Here is a 22,233-nt window from a genome sequence, read left to right on the forward strand (position 1 = left end):
ATTTGATAGAAAGAGGTGCCAGCATCCACAAAGGAACTGGAAAATAGACTGAGATGGTTTGAACATGTGATAGAAAGAGGTGCCAGCATCCACAAAGGAACTGGACAATGGACTGAGATGGTTTGAACATTTGATAGAAAGAGGCTCCAGCATCCACAAAGGAACTGGAAAATAGACTGAGATGGTTTGAACATGTGATAGAAAGAGGTGCCAGCATCCACAAAGGAACTGGAAAATAGACTGAGATGGTTTGAACATGTGATAGGCAGAGGCTCCAGCATCCACAAAGGAACTGGAAAATGGACTGAGATGGTTTGAACATGTGATAGGCAGAGGCTCCAGCATCCACAAAGGAACTGGAAAATAGACTGAGATGGTTTGAACATGTGATAGGCAGAGGCTCCAGCATCCACAAAGGAACTGGAAAATGGACTGAGATGGTTTGAACATTAGATAGAAAGAGGTGCCAGCATCCACAAAGGAGCTGGAAAATAGACTGAGATGGTTTGAACATGTGATAGAAAGAGGCTCCAGCATCCACAAAGGAACTGGAAAATAGACTGAGATGGTTTGAACATTTGATAGAAAGAGGTGCCAGCATCCACAAAGGAACTGGAAAATAGACTGAGATAGTTTGAACATGTGATAGGCAGAGGCTCCAGCATCCACAAAGGAACTGGAAAATAGAATGAGATAGTTTGAACATGTCATAGAAAGAGGTGCCAGCATCCACAAAGGAACTGGAAAATAGAATGAGATAGTTTGAACATGTGATAGAAAGAGGTGCCAGCTTCCACAAAGGAACTGGAAAATCGACTGAGATGGTTTGAACATGTGATAGAAAGAGGTGTCAGCAGCCACAAAGGAACTGGACAAGGACTGCTGACTGGAGATGGTTTGATCATGTGTAGACCAGAAAGGCTCAGCAGGCATCCCACAAAGGAACTGGGAAAAATAGACTGAGATGGTTTGAACAGGTGATAGAAAAGAGGCTCCAGCTCCACAAAGGGAACTGGGAAAATAGATGGAGATGGTTTGAAAAAGGATGACAGAGGCTCCAGACCACAAAGGAACTGGAAAAATAGGAAGAGATGGTTTTGCACAGTGATAGAAAGAGGCCCAGCATCCACAAACTGGAAAATAGACTGAGATGGTTTGAAATGTGAATAGAAAACAGCGGCCTCCAGCATCCACAAAGAAATGGAAAATAGACTGAGATGGTTGAACATGTGATAGACCAGATTGGCTCAGCATCCACAAAGGAAACTGGAAAATAGACTGAGATGGTTTCAACATGTGATAGAAAGAGGCTCCAAGCATCCACAAAGGAACTGGAAAATAGACTGGATGTTTAACATGTGATAGAAGGAGGCTCCAGCATCCACAAAGGAACGGAAAACAAATAAGAATGAAAGATGAGGTTTTGGAACCATTGTTTGATTAGAAAAGAGGCTCCAGCAAAATCACAAGGAGCTGGAAAATAGACTGAGAGATGGTTTGAACATTAGATAGAAAGAGGTGCAGCATCACAAAAGGAGGCTGGAAAAATAGACTGAGAGGTTGAACATGTGAAGGGCAGAGGCTGGCTCCAGCATCCACAAAGGAACTGGTGGATAGACTGAGATGTTTGACATTTAAAAGATAGAGGAAGTAGCAGAATCCACAAAGGAACTGGAAAATAGACTGAGATAAGTTTGAAAATGTGGATAAAAGGCAAAGAGGCTAGAACAAAGGGAAACTGGAAAATAGACTGAGATGGTTTGAACATTGATGGGAAAAGAGGCCTCCAGCAAAATCCAAAGGTGCAGTGTGGTTGGATAAAGGAATCTGAGGATTTGTGGGAAAACAATGACCAGGAGAAAAGGCTCCAACAACCACCAAAGGAGCTGGAAAATAGACTGATCATTTGAACATGTGATAGAAAGAGGCTCCAGCATCCACAAAGGAGCTGGAAAATAGACCGAGATGATTTGAGCATGTGATAGAAAGAGGTTCCAGCATCCACAAAGGAGCTGGAAAATAGACTGAGATGGTTTGAACATTTGATAGGAAGAGGCTCCAGCATCCACAAAGGAGCTGGAAAATAGACTGAGATGGTTTGAACATTTGATAGGAAGAGGCTCCAACATCCACAAAGGAGCTGGAACATAGACTGAGATGGTTTGAACATTTGATGGGAAGAGGCTCCAGCATCCACAAAGGAGCTGGAAAATAGACTGAGATGGTTTGAACATTTGATGGGAAGAGGCTCCAGCATCCACAAAGGAGCTGGAAAATAGACTGAGATGGTTTATGGTTTGAACATTTGATAGGAAGAGGCTCCAGCATCCACAAAGAAGCTGGAAAATAGACTGAGATGGTTTGAACATGTGATAGGCAGAGGCTCCAGCATCCACAAAGGAACTGGAAAATAGACTGAGATGTTTGAACATTTGATAGGAAGAGGCTCCAGCATCCACAAAGGAACTGGAAAATAGACTGAGATGGTTTGAACATGTGATAGAAAGAGGCTCCAGCATCCACAAAGGAGCTGGAAAATAGACTGAGATAGTTTGAACATGTGATAGAAAGAGGCTCCAGCATCCACGAAGGAGCTGGAAAATAGACTGAGATGGTATGGAAACTATGGATGGACATGCGGTGAAAGAAGGCTATAGTATATTCACATTAACCCGTGCATTTGACGACTGGCCTAGACATCGGATGCACAGTTGATGTGAATCTACCATAGTAGCAGTTTAGTGACGAGGTAGACATCACAAGGAAGGACCGGTTGATCACGGAGAGAAGACATACTCGAAGACCTGGTCAGGACTGGACAGATCCTTAAGCATCCATCTCACCTGGTGGTAGATATCCGACTTGAGATCCTTCACGGAGGAGACAGAGGAAGAGGGGGAGGAGGAGTTGGACTGGTGGCGAAGAAGGGAGGTCGTCGAGATCGATTCGCTGTCGCTCAGGTCTGTGTGCTGCGAAAAAAAAGAATCCAGCTTTATTGATAACAACAATGCCGATCCCGAAATACTTCACAAATAACGTAAACACTTATAACAAGGGAATGACGCGAAGTTGGAAACTGTCGGTTCTTTTGTCGTTGACGCCGAAGAGGATGACATTTATTTGGTTGTATGTGAAACCGAACGGGCTCTCGAAAGCTGATAGTTTCATCATTTTTTTTTTATCTCGCGTTTGTGATACGCTGAGGAGACTCTCGAAAGCTTCCACTGGTATCATTTTCAATTTTATCATTTTCAATTTTACTATTTTCAAGTTTATCATTTTCAATTCAAATTTGTAACGCGATGAAACCAAATCATAGCGGGATTTCATTTCATCGATACAGACAACACACGAAAAATCACTGAACACTCTCCTCGCTTGTTAATATATAAAAAAAAAAAAAAAAAAAAAAAAAAAAAAAAAAAAAAAAAAAAAAAAAAAAAAAAAAAAAAACAACTAAAAAAGATAAAAATTAAAACCATGAGACAACAAATCCGCCTTCCTCGACTGGATCTGAATCCACAGCGCTGAGGAGACGAGGTTCAACGTAGCCAAAAACACTTATGAAATCAAGACAAGAGGAATGAAAGAGGCACAACCACCGCCCCCCACCCCCCAAAACCCCCTCCAGCCCCAAGCTGTACGGTAGAGACGCTAAGAAGTCTTCAGCGGTCCAAAACTTGACATCTACGATCCACCCTTGAGATGGGAAACATCGCTGCCCTTGGGGCATCCGGATGAAGCTGAGAGAGAGACAGGCATAGTTTGAAAGTCTGAATTCGGAGGACGATGGAGAGCCTGACATTGGGAGCTACGTTCGAGCAGATGGCTGCCCTTGTGAGGGGGAGCAATGTTGTGTGTGTGTGTGTGTGGTGTGTGTGTGTGTGTGTAAGTGTGTGTGTGTGTAGATCTAAGGGAGCATTTCCTTGAAGCCTCTCGATATTATTAACAGTGTTGGTGGACGCAGAGTGGCCTGTGAAATTTGTTAATCATTTTTTCTCAGCAGTTGAATTTGTGTTAAATTTTCATTTTGAATTCTTGTTTTTTCTTTATTCTTAATAATCTGACTGCGCTCTCCAATAAATTAGTAAGACTGAATATTCCACTGAGAATTTATGTTACCCCTTGTCGGATGGGAACGAGCAAATACAGCATATATATATATAAGTATATATATATAATATATATATATATATATATATATATATATGTGTGTGTGTGTGTGTGTGTGTGTGTGTGGTGTGTTTGTGTGTGTGTATGTATGTATGCATATATATATATATATAGATATATATAATATATATATATATATATATATATATATATATATATCTATATATATTTATATATATATATTTATATATATATAATATAATATATATATATAAATATATATATATATATATATATGTGTGTGTGTGTGTGTGTGTGTCATATATGTATATATATATATATATATATATATATATATATATATATAGATATATATATATTTATATATATATATATATATTTATATATATATATATATATATATATATATATATATATATATATATATTCCTCGTTCATACTGCACACATCTACTCCTGTAAGTCTGTACAAAACCAACGTGAATGTATTTCCGTGCAGTTTCATACTCGTATGTAGCACCTCTTAACTACTGAGACGGATTCCTTTTCATTTACACAAAGACCCAAGGGACAAGCAAGGTAATGTCCTCATGTAAGCATCACAGAGAGAGAGAGAGAGAGAGAGAGAGAGAGAGACCTTACCCGGGTCCCTCAGTGTGAGGCACCTCTAATGTCTACCAGAGAATTGATAATGCATCTTCCGGTATATTTTGCATCTCCCAATCTAGATGGTCTGGGATGCAGCTTAGATATTTGTCGAGAGAGAGGCCTGATCCCCAAAGGGACCGAAAGGAAACCAAGATTTACACTTCAGAGTTACGACATGACCTAATTACTCGCTGAGGTGAGTTGTAGTCACGCATCATGTATAAATACAAAAAATATTTTATGGCAGAAGTCGCAAAGAAAAACAACAGCAAGACTTCTGTGCGGATCAGATCACATCAAATTCTTGGCAGAGAAAAACAACAATTTCCAGGAACAGTCTGGAAAAATTAATAGATATTTTTTGCTCCCGAGACGATATACGAAGAGACGACTCTAGTCTTAGCTTCACAACAACTCGAGTTGTTATTATGATCAGACAGGTTATATTTTATATATATATATATATAATATATATATATATATCTATATATATATATATATATATATATATATATATATATATATATATATATATATACACGAAATCCAAGGAAGACATTCAGCAATATCATCAGTGAATTTTATCTGGAAAATACTGAGACATTGTTGATCTTGCTGTTGACTGAGACAGAAGAAACACTGATCTTGCTGTTAACTGAAACTGAAGAAACACTGTTCTAGCATGTTGACTAAGACTGAGACACGTCTGCGTCTGCTGTGATCTAAGCTGGCTGAGACTGAAGAAACGCTGATCTAGCTTTTTGCTGACTGGAGACTGAAGAAACAGATCATGTTGACTGAGACTGAAACACTGATCTAGCTGCTGACTGAGACTGAAGAAACACTGATCTAGCTGTTGACTGAGACTGAAGAAACACTGATCTAGCTGCTGACTGAGACTGAAGAAACGCTGATCTAGCTGTTGACTGATACTGAAGAACACTGATCTAGCTGCTGGCTGAGACTTGAGAAACACTGATCTAGCTGTTGACTGAGACTGACTAAACATTTATCTAGCTGCTGACTAAGACTGAACACTATCTTTTGCTGTCGACTAAGACTGAGCCACTGGTTTTGCTGTTTACTGATACTGAAGAAAACACTGATCTTAGCTGTTGACTTGAGAAGAAGAAACACTGATCTAGCTGCTGACTAAGACTGAGCACTGGTCTTGCTGTTGACTGAGGACTGAAAGGAAACGCTGATCTCAAGCTGTGACTGATACGAAGAAACACGATCTAGCTGCTGACTGAGACTGAAGAAACACGATCTAGCGTTGACTGGAGACTGAAGAACACTGATCTAGCTGATGACTGAGACGAAGAAACGTGATCTAGCTGTGACTGATATGAAGAAACCCTGATCTAGCTGATGGCTGAGACTGAAGAAACAATGATCTAGCGGTTGACTGAGACTGAAGAAACATGATCTGGCTGCTTGACTGAGACTGAAGAAACACTGATCTAGCTGCTTGACTAAGACTGACTGATACAACCTGTCTTGGCTGTTGACTGAGAACTGAAGAAACCTAATCTAGCTGTTGACTGATACTGAATGACTGAACTGATCTAGCTGTTGACTGATACTGAGAAACACTGATCTGCTGTTGAACTGAGACTGAAGAAACACTGATCTAGCTGCTGATCTGAGACTGAAGAAACGATGATGGCTAGCTGTTGACTGAGACTGAAGAAACACTGATCTAGCTGCTGACTGAGACTGAAGAAACACTGATCTAGCTGTTGACTGATACTGAAGAAACACTGATCTAGCTGCTGACTGAGACTGAAGAAACACTGATCTAGCTGTTGACTGAGACTGACGAAACACTGATCTAGCTGCTGACTAAGACTGAGACACTAGTCTTGCTGTCGACTAAGACTGAGCCACTGGTCTTGCTGTTGACTGAGACTGAAGAAACACTGATCTAGCTGTTGACTGAGACTGAAGAAACACTGATCTGGCTGTTGACTGAGACTGAAGAAACACTGATCTAGCTGCTGACTAAGACTGAGACACTGGTCTTGCTGTTGACTGATACTGAAGAAACACTGATCTGGCTGTTGACTGAGACGGAAGAAACACTGATCTAGCTGCTGACTAAGACTGAGACACTGGTCTTGCTGTTGACTGATACTGAAGAAACACTGATCTGGCTGTTGACTGAGACTGAAGAAACACTGATCTAGCTGTTGACTGAGACTGAAGAAACACTGATCTAGCTGCTGACTAAGACTGAGACACTGGTCTTGCTGTTGACTGATACTGAAGAAACACTGATCTGGCTGTTGACTGAGACGGAAGAAACACTGATCTAGCTGCTGACTAAGACTGAGACACTGGTCTTGCTGTTGACTGATACTGAAAAAATCCCTGATCTTAGCTGTTGACTGAAGCTGCTTCTCAAGCAATCTATTCTGTCTGACGGTCAAGTTAAAGGTCAGTCTTCATAATAATTAGGAAAACTCTAACTCTAAATTAGGGCTGCTAATAATCATACCAATCATGGAAATAACACCATCATCCAACGGGGTGGGAAAGACTGACCTGAAAATAAGCAGAAAAGCAGAAAAGTGTCGTCTTGCCACTGGAACCTTACTGTAAAACGTTCTTAACAATAATAAATGTTCTTGTCAATAAAACGTTTCTGAGGAATATTGCTTCCTAAAATAAAGAAATAATACTTAACAGGAAAATGTTCCCAAGGGGCGCTCTTTCCTGTAAATGCATGTTCTTACCTCAGAATCATTTAAATGTTCATCAGAAAAACGTCTTCGTAAACGTTACCATTTTTGCCAACAAAACGTTACCGTAAAACGTTATCACAAAGCTTATTCTTTACAAACTTACTGCAAAACGTTCCTTCTACAGAACGATAATGTAAATACATACAAAACTTTATTGTAAAACATTCTTCCCTACAAAACACTGCTTCGAAACGTCCCGCCCCCCACACTGCAAAACGTTCCTCCCTACAAAGCGTTCTCCCTTACAAAGTGTTTACTTCAAAAGTTGCTCCATAAAAAATCGTTCCTCCCAACAAAACATTACTTTAAAACTTTCCTCCCTAGAAAACTGTCTCCCCTAGAAAAAGTTACTTCAAAACGTTACGTTAATACTTTCCTCCCAACAAAACGTTACTTTAAAAATTTCCTCCCGAAAAAAACGTTACTTTAAAACTTTCCTCCCTAAAAAACGTTACGTTAAGACTTTCCTCCCAACAAAACGTTACTTTAAAACTTTTCTCCCGAAAAAACGTTACTTAAAAATTTCCTACCTAAAAATAAATTTACTTTAAAACTTTCCTCCTAAAAAACTTTACTTCAAAACTTTCCTCCCTAAAAAACTTTACTTTGAAACTTTCCTCCCGAAAAAAACGTTACTTTAAAACTTTCTTCCCTAAAAAAACGTTACTTTAAAACTTTCCTCCCTAAAAAACGTTACGTTAAAACTTTCCTCCCAACAAAACGTTACTTTAAAACTTTCCTCCCTAAAAAACTTTACTTTAAAACTTTCCTCCCTAAAAAACGTTACTTTAAAACTTTCCTCCCTACAAAACCTTACTCCAAAACGTTCCTCACTACAAAACCTTACTCCAAAACGTTCCTCCCTACAGAACCATTACTCCAAAACGTTCCTCCCTACAAAACGTCACTTCAAAACATTCTACCCTATAAAACGTCCCTGCAAGACGATCGTCCTTACCTGTAAAACGTACTGAATGTCGGCCTTGCGCGTGGTGTTGGAGTCGTCCTCGGCACAGCAGCAACAGCAGCAGCAACAGCAGCACGAATGCCCCTCCCTCCAGCACAGCATGTACTGCACAGCCTGCCATAGCCACCCGGCCTTCTCCTTCTACGGAAAAAAAAAGAAAAGGAAAGACGAAGTGAAAAGGTCGAGTTCAGGTACAAAAAAGGTTCGTGTCATCCGCTTTATCGATCTCCCGACTGGGGGGAAAAAGGCGAAAAATTTGGAAATATGTAAGAGAAGAGATACAGGGAATGGTGAATTAATGGGTGGCAAAAGGAATAGACAAGGAAACGGGAAATGAGACGAGTTGAGAATGGAAGAAAAATTTTGAGGTTTAATTGAGGGACCCATGACAACTTACATATGAACATACATATGTACTATGTATGTATGAAAATATATATAATATATATATATATATTACATATATATGATATATATATATATATATATATTATATTATATCTATATAAAGGTTTTTTGCCACGAAGGAAAAAATGAAAAAGCGAGATAGCCAGTACTTTCGGTCCTGTTCGGACCCTTTACTGAGGCAAACTGATTTTACAGAGAACAGCATAGTCAAAAGAAAGCTTAATATACAAACTGACACTACAAGATTAGCAAGCAATAAGGGCGATTTTCACTCTACAGAAAGGAGGAGCCGCCTGAGGTAGCCCCACCTTGAAGGATACACGCAGTAAACAAGTGATTCTTCCAGAAAACAGTACATTTTGAAAAAACACGGGAGCATATACAATTTAATATCATGAATTTTTACACAAATTTTCCTCCCCCCCACCCCAAAAAAAAAAAATTATTATTAATGAAAAGACGAAAGAAAATATAAATATATATATAGTATCGAGCAAGAGTAAGAGGGAGAGAAAATATCGAACCAGAGAGAGAGAGAGAGAGAGAGAGAGAGACGACAGACAGACAGACAGACAGACAGACAGACAGACAGACAGACAGAGAGAGAAAGAAATAATAACTATATACATGTGGGACTAATTTATTAGTTGTTCATTTATTTTAAGGTCCTTCATAAACATCTTACAAATATATGGGTCCAAATGGTACATTCCCAAACTAAGATTTAGGTTGTTTTTATTAGTGATTTGTATAATTGCCGATTCCAGTAAATTTCTTGAAACATAATCATTAGATCTAGCAATTACCGAGGTATCACCCCAATTAATACAATGAGATTTTTCACTCAGATGGATAAAGTGCATTTGAAGTCTGGGCTGTTCCAACTGAATACATATGCTGCTTTATACGTACACACAAATTTTTACTTGACTGACCAATGTAAAACGATGGGCAATCCTTACAAGGAATTTTGTAAATGATGTTGTTATTTGTTACGGGACTATTCTTAATTAGCATATCTTTAATGGTATTGTTATAAGAGAACACTACATAAACATTAAACGATTTAAATATTGATTTTATGGTTTCAAATCCACGAAAACAAGGTAAGCTAAGTACATTTTTAGGCATTTCTTTTTCATTAATAGGAACACTATAAAACTTTTTGTGAGCTTTTTGATAACATAAATCAATTAAATGAGGTGGGTAGCAGAGATCGTTTCCTATCTTTTTTATGTATTCTATTTCTTGGTCCAGATATTGTGGGACGCCGTTGATAACGCAAAGCGCGTAGGAACATAGAAGAAAAAATTGAAATTTTAATATTAAGATGGTAGCCAGAATAAAAATGTACATATGTTAAATTATTTGTGGGTTTTCTATAAATACTGAATTTGCATTGGAAAGATTCTCTATGTATTAATACATCTAGGAAAGGGATGACATTGTTATTTTCAATTTCAACAGTGAATTTTATGGATGGCACTAAATTATTCAATTTAGACAGTAAATCATTTACATCGATACCACCAGGTAAGACTACTAAGATATCATCGACATATCGGCACCATTTTAAGGGGATAAGTGTGATATTCGGGAGGTGTTGTCTCTCAAAAAAATTCCATATATAAGTTTGAAAGGAGAGGTGATAAAGGGTTACCCATGGCCATACCAAATATTTGTTGGTAATATTCTCCATTAAAAATAAATCTGCAATCACAAATACATAACTTAATTAAGGAAATTATGTGACTAACGGACATAGGCAATTCATGCAGTACAAGTTCATTACTTAAATATTCTAGCACAGAGTCAATAGGACTTTTGTAACAAAGAACAAACATCAAAACTGACAAAAATATCGCTAGGGTTTAGTACAATGTTATTTAATTTCTCCACAAGATCAAGAGAATTCCGGATGTGTGAATTAGATACAGTTCCTAGTAGCAGGGATAACAGTTTAGTAAGATATTTAGATAGTTTATAAGCAATTGATCCTACAGTACTAATAATTGGGCGCATAGGTTTGTTTTCCTTATGAGTTTTGACTAGGCCATATAAATAAGGTAATGAGGGACACTTTACAGTTAACTTACACAAAAGTTCTTTTTTATCTTTATGAATTTGTTTGATATTGATATTAAAGTTTTTTATTACTTGGTCCAACGGATTTTTTGCGAGTTTTTTGTAAGTTATTTCATCCTCTAGTAAAGTATGCATGCGTGATATGTAGTCAGTTTTGTCAAGAACCACTAAACTATTGGATTTATCAGCCTTGGTAATGTGTAAGCTATTATCATTCTTCAATTCTTTTAAACTTTTCCTGTAGCGAGCGGGGAAGTTATTTTCATGATAGGCATGCGTAGCACTATATGTCATGCCTTTGATAATGTCTAATAAATTATTTTCTGATGGTAGGTCACAGTATTTTTCAAACTTATATAGAGATGTCGCTATTGATAAAGCTGAGGGTTTGTTACAAATGAAGAAAGACAACCCAAAGCCTAATGCGCGCACTGCATTAGTCTGGGACCATTTGGACCCATATATTTGTAAGATGTTTATGAAGGACCTTAAAATAAATGAACAACTAATAAATTAGTCCCACATGTATATAGTTATTATTTCTCTCTCTCTCTCTCTCTCTCTCTCTCTCTCTCTCTCTCTCTCTCTCTCTCTCTGGTTCGATATTTTTTCTCCCTCTTACTCTTGCTCGATATATATATCTTGTCGATATATATTATTTATATTTTCTTTCGTCTTTTCATTAATAATAATTTTTTTTTTTGAAATTTGAAATTTGTGTAAAAATTCATGATATTAAATTGTATATGCTCCCGTGTTTTTTCAAAATGTACTGTTTTCTGGAAGAATCACTTGTTTACTGCGTGTATCCTTCAAGGTGGGGCTACCCTCAGGCGGCTCCTCCTTTCTGTAGAGTGAAAATTGCCCTTATTGCTTGCTAATCTTGTAGTGTCAGTTTGTATATTAAGCTTTCTTTTGACTATGTTGTTCTCTGTAAAATCAGTTTGCCTCAGTAAAGGGTCCGAACAGGACCGAAAGTACTTGGCTATCTCGCTTTTTCATTTTTTCCTTCGTGGCAAAACACCTTTATTTATACGTAGCATCACGTTTTATATACTTCGTGATCAAGTTATTCATATATATATATATATATATATATATATATGTATATATATATATATATATATGTATATATATATATATATATATATATATATATATATATATATATGTTCTTAATTTGTCACAACAGCTTCGCTTTCCATCAGGCCTCTTCCGGGGAACTTGATTGACTAATCCCTTTAAGAAAAATAGACCGGGTAGATGTTTATATTTGACTTCAATACATACATCAAACATAATATAAAATATGAATTGTCTAGTTACATAGATCGTCCAACAGAAAGGATTAACAATCTAATGAGAGTAAATAGGAAATTCACTGACTACTTAGGTTAATATATACAAAATTTGTACTGAATTTTCATATGTGGAGAGATCGGGTCAGTCTTGAATAAACTAAATATCATATATATATATATAATATATATATATATATCTATATATAATATATCTATATAATATTATATATATAAGCTCTTTATTCACTGATCACCCAAGTTATTACAAGGTAAAATGACTTGGATATGACAGGGTATTTGTAGCTTAATATTAATATAATACAAACAGTCTCACGGAAATAAGCGTCCCACGTGAATTAGTGACACGAGAGAGAGAGAGAGAGAGAGAGAGAGAGAGAGAGAGAGAGAGAGAGAGAGAGTCAACATCCCCGACGACACAAATGAAATGAAATTATCGACACCTTTCCAACAAAGGCTTACGGAGAATGGACCGGAAAGCCTAACAACATTTGTGACCCCGTATTTTTATTTTCTTTGATTTCTTTATTCGTCCTCTTTGATAACCATCCCCAACGATATACGAAACAGCTCGACTCCGAAAACAATTCATGACAATTGCTTCTTTGTCCCGCCTGCCTTTGAAGGCTAAAGACAGGCACACACAGGCAGACAGACAGACAGACAGACAGAAAGGGGAGACAGGTGTACGTGTGTGGTGTGTACGTGTGTGTGTACGTGTGTGTGTGTGTAATATTTTCTATTTCTGTATTGGTTTGTTTACGACGCTTTGAATGTGTTGCTTTTGAAATTACGTATCTCATGATTTTTTTTCTCTAATGAATTTGTTTAGTTGTGAGCGACAGATCATCAGTCATGCGTTTTAATATAAAAGCAATTACGCGTCACCCTCTTGCATGAAATAAAAATTAAAAACTTAAACCTTGTAAGTATTTCATAAAATGTCAAATTTACTTATCACCTTCTTGCATAAAATAAAAATTAAAAACTTAAATCATTCAAGTAATTCATAAAATGTCAATTTACGTATCACCTTCTTGCATAATATAAAAATTAAAAACTTAAACCTTGTAAGTAATTCATAAAATGTCAATTTACTTATAATCTTCTCGCATAAAATAAATTATAAAAACTTAAAACTTGAAAGTAATTCATAAAATGTCAAATTTACTTATCACCTTCTTGCATAAATTAAAAATTAATAACTTAACCTTCTAAGCATTTCATAAAATGTCAAATTTACTTATCATCTTCTTGCATGAAATAAAAAGTAAATACTTAAATCATTTAAATAATTCAAAAAATGTCAATTTACTTATCACCGTCTTGCATAAAATAAAAATTAAAAACTTAAACCTTGTAAGTAATTCATAAAATGTCTATTTACTTATCACCTTCTTGCATTAAATAAAAATTGATAACTTAAACATTCTAAGTATTTCATAAAATGTCAATTTACTTATCACCGTCTTGCATACAATAAAAATTAAAAACTTAAACCTTCTAAGTAATTCATAAAAGGTCAATTTACTTATCACCGTCTTGCATAAAATAAAAATTAAAAACTTAAACCTTCTAAGTAATTCATAAAAGGTCAATTTACTTATCACCTTCTTGCATAAAATAAAAATTTAAAATTTAAATTTCTAAGCAATTCATAAAATGTCAATTTACTTATAACCATCTTGCATAAAATAAAAAGTAATAACTTAAACCTTGTAAGTAATTCATAAAATGTCAATTTACTTATCACCTTCTTGCATCAAATAAAAATTTAAAACAGACTTGTAAGTAATTCATAAAATGTCAAATTTATTTATCGCCTTGCATAAAATAAAAATTAAAAACGTAAATCATTTAAGTAATTCATAAAATGTCAATTTACTCAACACCTTCTTGCATAAAATAAAAAGTAAAAATTTAAACTTTCTAAGTAATTCATAAAATGTTGTCAATTTACTTATAACCATCTTGCATAAAATAAAAATTAATAACTTAAACCTTGTAAGTAATTAATAAAATGTCAATTTACTTATCACCGTCTTGCATAAAGAGAAAGTCAAAAATTTAAACCTAAGTAATACATAAAATGTCAATGTACTTATCACCGTCTTGCATAAAGTAAAAATTTAATTATAAATCTCGTTATTAACAAAAGGTCAATGCCCTTCATTATGAGTTAAAAGCTAACGTGATTTATGATCTAAAAATGATCAATGACGCAGTCAGTTATTATTCACATCCAAGATTTTCAACACATAAAAAAATATAAATAAATAAATAAGTACATAAATAAATGAATTAAAATTGCGGGATAAAAGCATGTAAATTCTTCCCCCCCAGGGCGAAGGACGAACCTCATTCTCGACGTGAATGACACCTTCTTGAGGCGAATTTTCCCCAGCCTAAGAATGAGACCTTCTTTAAGGAAGGTTTATCACGTCGTCGTCGTCGTCGTCCTCCTCCTCCTCCTCCTCCTCCTCCTCCTCCTCCTTCCTCCTCCTCTTCCCCCTCTTTGTCTCCAGCGGAGGAAAACAACGCTTTAAAAGTAAGCCCGAATTCTTGCGAAGTCTGTTAGGATAAGAGGCGTGACAACACTCCCTAAGAGAGAGAGAGAGAGAGAGAGAGAGAGGGAGAAATAGAGATTCAGGGGGAGTAATAGAGACCCAGAGAGAGAGAGAGAGAGAATTTGGCAGGGGACAGTGACCGAGACGGAAGCAAAGAGATCGCCAAAAAGGAGAGACATATATTGACAAGCAGAGAGGATAAAAAAAAAAAAAAAAGGGGGGGGGGGTTGGGGAGGGGGCAGATGTTTGACAAACAGCCGGAAGTGAGATATATTATCCAGCAGACAATAAAATGTCGACGTTAACAGAGATGGAGACAGAGAGACAAGTATAAGAAGGACAGAGAATGAGACGGATAGACAGGTATGAAAGAGAGAAACTGAGACGGTCAAGTATGAGAGAGAGAGAGAGAGAGAGAGAGAGAGAGAGAGAGAGAGAGAGAGAGAGAGAAAACTGAAACAGACAGACAAGTATAAGAGAGAGAGAGAGAGAGAGAGAGAGAGAGAGAGAGACGAGAGAGAGAGAGAGAGAGAGAGAGAGAGAGAGAGAGAGATCAATCCCACTTTTGAAGCTAACAAATGTCCTCCTTTGTGATCATCAAGGCGAGAGGGGAGGTGGCTGTTATGAGGGTAATGAGAAATTCTCGAATCCGGAAGAACCTTCTCATCCCCGACCCACCTCTCCTGAGTAAGGGAGGGGGGGGGGAGGGGGGGGAGGGAGAAGGCTTTCGACAAACGACGCGTCGTGCAATCCGCCCTTTGGAAAGCAACTAAGGTCTCTTCCGCAAAGAGATGTTCTTGCACTATTTGACTTTATTCGGCGGGACTACTTATTGTGATGGGTTTTCCTCTGCAGGGGCACCAACTGTGATTTTTTTTTCTACGTAGAAATGCATTCTGTATTAAGCTGCATTGGTACCAACTGTATTTTTTTTTCTACAAAGAAACGCATACTGTAATAAGATTCCTCTGCCTGTATCTTATTCGAGTAAAAATTTCTCTATTCCACTTAAATGTGAATAATAATAAGAGTTATTTACTTATTGATAGATTCATATTGTTTGTCTGCATGGTGTTTTTACGTTGCATGGAACTAGTGGTTATTCAGCAACGGGACAAACGGCTTTACGTGACTTCCGAACCACGTCGAGAATCAACTTCTGTCACCAGAAATACACATCTCTGACTCCTCAATGGAATGCCCGAGAATCAAACTCGCGGCCACCAAGGTGGCAGGCCAAGACTATACCGACCACGCCACTGAGGCGCTAGATTCATATTGATTGCATTTCACTCTCTAGCACAAAAAAAATTATGCACGTTATGAGTATGCAAAGAAAATACATTAACTTTAGCGGAATAAAATCTAAACTTTACTTCTGCAAAAAAAAGTAAAAAAAAAAAAAACATACTATACAAATGCTTTAAGCATAAAATTGAAAAAAATCACGCGGAGGCTAATTATTTTGTTTGTAGATTCAATATATATTTCATTCTGGAAAACGTATTGGGTCTAAATAAAAAAAAAAAAAAAACACTACAATGACATAAAAAAAAAAAACATTTCCGAAGAACACCTTTGATAAAAAAAAATTAACATTCCGAAAATATTTGAAAAGTATAAAAGTATAAAAAGCTGTCACGTGTTCTCGAGACTCTATATATATATATATATATATATATATATATATATATATATATATATATATATATATATATCTTATATATATATATAATATTATATATATACACCAACAGCTCAGAAAAAACGGACCAAGAATTTTGTTTAACATAAAAAGACTGAAATCCGCTTTGCAAGTTGACCACTGCATTCGCGGGGCACAGCGCAATCCACTCGCGAGTGTCCCCAAGACTAATGACAGCCTGGGTCACCAGATAGCATTCGATAAATCAATAAATGAGGAGGAGGTTAGCGGGGACGATCAAAGTCTTCAGACACCATCTTTTTCTCCAGGAGAGTAAATACGAATCTCGGCTTTTATTTTTATTTTATTTTTTTTTGTTAGGCATCCATGTTTTCCTTTTATCGAATTTATTTTTGTTGTTGCTTCTTGTGTTAACTTCTACGTCTTGGTGATAGCAAGTGAAGTGCATGTATGTTATGTTATGTTATGTATGTATGTATGTATGATGTATATGTATATATATATATATATATATATATATATATATATATATGTGTGTGTGTGTGTGTGTGTGTGTGAGTGTGTGTGTGTGTGTGTGTGTGTGTGCAAATGCACATGTCAATATATATAAATATATACAGCTATATTATACTTACATACATATATATGTCTGTGACTGTATGTATATACGTACATATATACATATGTAAATGTACATGACAATAAATATAGATATATACAATATATATACATATATATATATATATCTATATATATATATAAACAATACATAAATATATGTGTGAATGTTATATACGTACATATATATCTACTATACCGTAAATAATTTTGTTATATATAATTATATATATAATACACTTATAATACAAACAATAAAATAAATAAATAATTATATATTATCTATATATATTAAGTAACTCATATTTATACATGAGAGACATATATATAAGTGCATACATACACTATACATATTCATAAAATATCACACACACGTCTATACATATAAACGAAACAGGAAAAGCAGAAAGAAACCGGTCAGAGAGAAACGGGTGTTGCAAACTCGCGCGGTGCCGCGAGAGAGCGTTGTGGTGTGTGTGTGTCATGGAGGAGGCGTGAAAACATCCAAAGCGCCAGCATTAATAGCATATTGTTTTCAAAAACAAAGCCCTCAGCGACTGCGAGACGCACAGCTTGTGGAAATTCGTCTGCCTGCCTGGCTCGCGTCCATAATATACTACGTAGTCTTCCTTGCTTGTGTGGTGTGTGTGTGTGCACTGCAGACAGAATAAGTATATGTATATGTTATATAACGTGTGTGTGTGTGCATATATATATATATATATATATATATATATATATATTATATATATATATATAATATATATTATATATATATTCAGGGTGTCCATAAAGTCCCAGTACCATTACAAGTATTTATTGCTGTAATGGTACTGGGACTTTATGGACACTATATATATATATATATATATATATATATATATATATATTATATAATATATATATATATATATATTACATATATATATATATATATATATAAACATATGTATATTTTTTCCGGTTTTTTCGCTGTGCCCTTTAGGTATAACAATTACCAAGTGCATCACAATTTTAGATGTCACCGATTGGTTTTGGTCTAATTTTGAATGTGCATCGATTATGCTCAAATCAACGGAAGCGTCATGAACGTAAATTTAAACTGTAACTTTAAAGCCGGTTTAACAACAGGCAATACATTTAAAACTACATAACTATATCGTTTGGATACTTATTTTCGATCAGTGAAATGTTAACTAAGCTATATTTTATTCGGTAACTCTTAGGAAACCTAAGCAAAGCGATAATTCCGTTGGGAACTTGAAAAACATTTCCGTTACACAGCTACGCTCCAACGCGAATGAAAGCGGGAAACGACCCTAAATCGCTTTCCCAATCGGAGATCTTACTCGTGAATATCACTCAGAAACAAGGGTAACATTAATATTACTATTCCGCAACTATTTCAGTCTCGCTATTTTCCGCATTCATTTATGAAGCAACGTTCGAACAGCTCGCTATAACGCCAGACGCGACGCGTTCTCGCCGTTTCCTGAAGAGATTGGCAAACAATCATTAATCTGATTAGATTTTCCTCCCTCCCAATCGATAGGTTGATAATATCAGACCGAGGTCAAGTTTGTTGCCTAACCGCCATTTGGGAGGATCTTACGAAACCCGCCGAGGTGAAATTTTGCGTTAATGAAGATTCTCTTGCCCAAAAGTTATTCTTAAACGCGAAAATCGGGAAAATAGTGCGTATAAACTGGTTCATTCATTAAGAACTGTGTAATTTATGGCGTGGGTCTACGCGTGGCTTAGAAGAGAGTAGGGTGTGAGTTGCCAACGCTTCCCATATATAATTATTATTAAAGCAGGCCCACAACTGCTAAAAACTTCCATATAATAAATGACGTAGGTCTACCAGTTGCCAGCAACCTCCTCGCAGACCAAGGTTCCTTTTTATGAATTATCATACTGAACATACAAGGGAGTGACAAGCAAAAGGAACTTTTGCAACCAATCAACATTTATACTAACTTCAATTTATTATTCCTACTTCAAACGCTCACGCAACCGTCTTTAATTTATTATTCCTACTAAAAATGCTCACACAACAGTCTTTTACATACATATCGAACCAATAAAATCCAAAGATAAGTTGAAACCTAAGTACCACTGTACCTAAGACTTTTACCTGGGCTGGCTTACTGCCTAGCGTACCAACGAGTTTAACCCAGTGACCCAATTGATAGCATTCGAATTATCGCTTCTGAGTGAATATGGTCGAAATAATCACTCATAGAGGGGATGATTCGAATGAAGTACCATCAACTGGTTCACTGCTCAGTCGGTTGGGTAACACTCGTTGGTTTGCTAGGCAGTAACCTACCCAGGTAGAGGTTCCAACTTCTTTTATATGTATATATCTATATACATCATGGTCTACGTAAAAGGGTATAGTGAAATGGATATTGAACGATATTTGGCTCAATACTTTTAATAGATATAAAGTCACGCGTATCGTATTGCCACACACACCACACACACACACACACACACACACACACATATATATATATATATATATATATATATATATATATATATATATATATATATATATATATATATCTATATATATTACTATATATCGACATGGAAGGAATGTAATTGATAGATTTACTGGCCACTAGAAAAAAAAGGGGGCGGGCGTGATATAGGCCTAGTGACGGACTGGCAATTATGAATGACGACTACAGTTTTTATATCAGGGTCTTTTTTTCTCATTTCTATGCTCTCTATTCATTTGCACATATACACAGCCGCCTGACGCTAACCTCATAAGTAAACATGTAGACTATATCTACTAAGATACTGTATGTTGACTTAAACTGAACTTGCCATATAGGAAAAACCTCCTTAAAATATAATGAAACGCGTCGACTCAAAGATATCTGGAACATATACACACTAATTAAAACCGAATTTAAATGTTCATTTTTGAGAAAGTCCTATAACTGGATCATACTGCAACACACTCACAGTATCGTATAATATTGTTAAATACAGAGAGTGAGAGAGAGAGATTATTGTGAAGCGCAGATTCTTAATCACTTTTTCGAGAGAAAGAAACAGCTTTGGAAGCTATTACTGCAACAAATCATCTTTCCAAGTGCACTCTATCAAAATATAATTAGAAACGCACTAAAGCGAGTGATTGATATCAGTGAAAATTACCTTTAACATAACATTTCAGTGAGAGAGAGAGAGAGAGAGAGAGAGAGGAAGTATTACCACAGCAAACCATTATGAAATCTCGCCTAATTTCGGAACCATTCCCTATGCAATATCTGACACCACCAGCAACAACGCTAGACCCAGATTTGCTTGATTATCGTGTGTTTGTGTGTGTGTGTTTAATTCTTTACTCTTATTTTACGTATACTGACCTTCACAATAATTTTGTTTATATTTTTTTCTTCACAGGTCTTTCAGTATTCTGGTTAGCCTACTACAACTACTATTACCACCACTAATAATAATGATAATAATAGTAATAATAATAATAATAATAATAACAACAGTGATAATAATAATGCTATCTAACCAGCCCGTTAACATATGACGGTGATACCATTTTCAAAATTATCGCTATCACATGCGATAAGGCCTATGTATTTTTGTTTGTTAGTTTTACGCCAAAAAAAATAAATAAATAAAAAATAAAAGATACGCCTCGACTTTGACAAAAAAAATCCCGACGAAGGTTGAACTCGTAAATGCCAGCGAGTGATTGTGTTTGGGCGGAAATTCGAATCAGGATAAGAGGGATCTTTTAGTGGGACGGAAGCATTCGGTTATTGGCTTGTTTAGCCTAGGCTGCACCTTGCGATCTAAGATTTATTATTATTATTATTATTATTATTATTATTATTATTATTATTATTATTATTATTATTATTATCTTGCGTAACTCTCACTCACTCCTGTTGGGCTCGTTTGCTGTGTAAGCTCTTATACAGTATAATGCTGATAAAAATCAGTTAGTTTAGGAAGCAAATGAACGGGAATAAGTAAGGACGGATTATTGAAAACTACAAAACGGAATAAGTATAACCACATGCGCGGTAGTAGCTGAATTTTAAAAAATAAAGCCAAAGAAAATTGTATTTTTTTCGCTATTCTCTCTCTCTCTCTCTCTCTCTCTCTCTCTCTGAGTGTGTGTGTGTAAATTTAAGAGGCAAAAGAAAATCGACTACCGACATAAATGTAAACAATTATATCTGTAACCACATAAGCAGCAGTTGATGAATGATTCTCTCTCTCTCTCTCTCTCTCTCTCTCTCTCTCTCTCTCTCTCTCTCTCTCTCTTCACTGGGCATTCTATTCCTTGCAAATTTGCTAAACAAGTTACTGCCGTTTTTGGCTTTTTCCATGTGATACACGTTCACTTACTGATAATATTAACTTTACAATGTTATTAATATTTAATTTATAATAATAATGAGGTTTTCATTTATTTCCGATATTTTTCTTATATTGAAATTAATCCTTCAAAGATATTATTTCAAACCTGAAGCTATGACGACGTTGTTGTGGAGCCAGCATCGCCTTTAGGTTACAGGGTACGAGGTCGAGAAGGGGAGTTTTATCCCGTTTGATAAGCGGACAGACGTCAAGCTATGCTTAAATGAGTAAAACTCCTACAAAAACTATCATTTATAAACTACGTAGGCTTAATATGGTCTACAGATATCTGTCATCCATTCATTTAGCGTTAATTTGTCTAGTGAATTAGGCCTATGTCATAGTAAGCTGACTTGTTAAGTAGATGTCATGTATGTAGTCCTTCATGCACATGTAAATACACATACACTTATATGGGTTTGTTTATAATTAGTAGATCATTCATTCATCTTTAATTATGAATTGCCGGATAGCCCTTGTTAATTATGCTGTAAACTCGGTGGGAACGGTATATATTACATCTGTTTATGTTGTCCCCAAAACACCATATTGAAGGATACGGTATCATAACCGCACTTGACCACTTGAAACAACGCACCTATCTCCCCACACCTTGAATGACACTTTGGATCGTGTCACCCCACGGGTTGGAAGGAGCTGTCATC

The 22,233-nt window shown here is 36.0% G+C and overlaps 1 protein-coding gene across 1 annotated transcript in view; it reads right to left on the minus strand.

Moving 5' to 3' along the window:
* LOC135206108 (synaptotagmin-17-like) overlaps positions 1-22,233 on the minus strand; it is a 45,368-nt gene that overhangs the window by 22,696 nt on the left and 439 nt on the right. The window contains exons 2-3 of the mRNA XM_064237341.1: positions 8,487-8,636; positions 2,844-2,969 (exon numbers count right to left, since the gene is read on the minus strand). Coding sequence (XP_064093411.1) covers positions 2,844-2,969; positions 8,487-8,636 — 276 coding nt within the window. The remainder of the gene's footprint in view (positions 1-2,843; positions 2,970-8,486; positions 8,637-22,233) is intronic.

This window comes from Macrobrachium nipponense, chromosome 29 (genome assembly GCF_015104395.2).
Source record: "Macrobrachium nipponense isolate FS-2020 chromosome 29, ASM1510439v2, whole genome shotgun sequence".
Lineage (NCBI taxonomy): Eukaryota > Metazoa > Arthropoda > Malacostraca > Decapoda > Palaemonidae > Macrobrachium > Macrobrachium nipponense.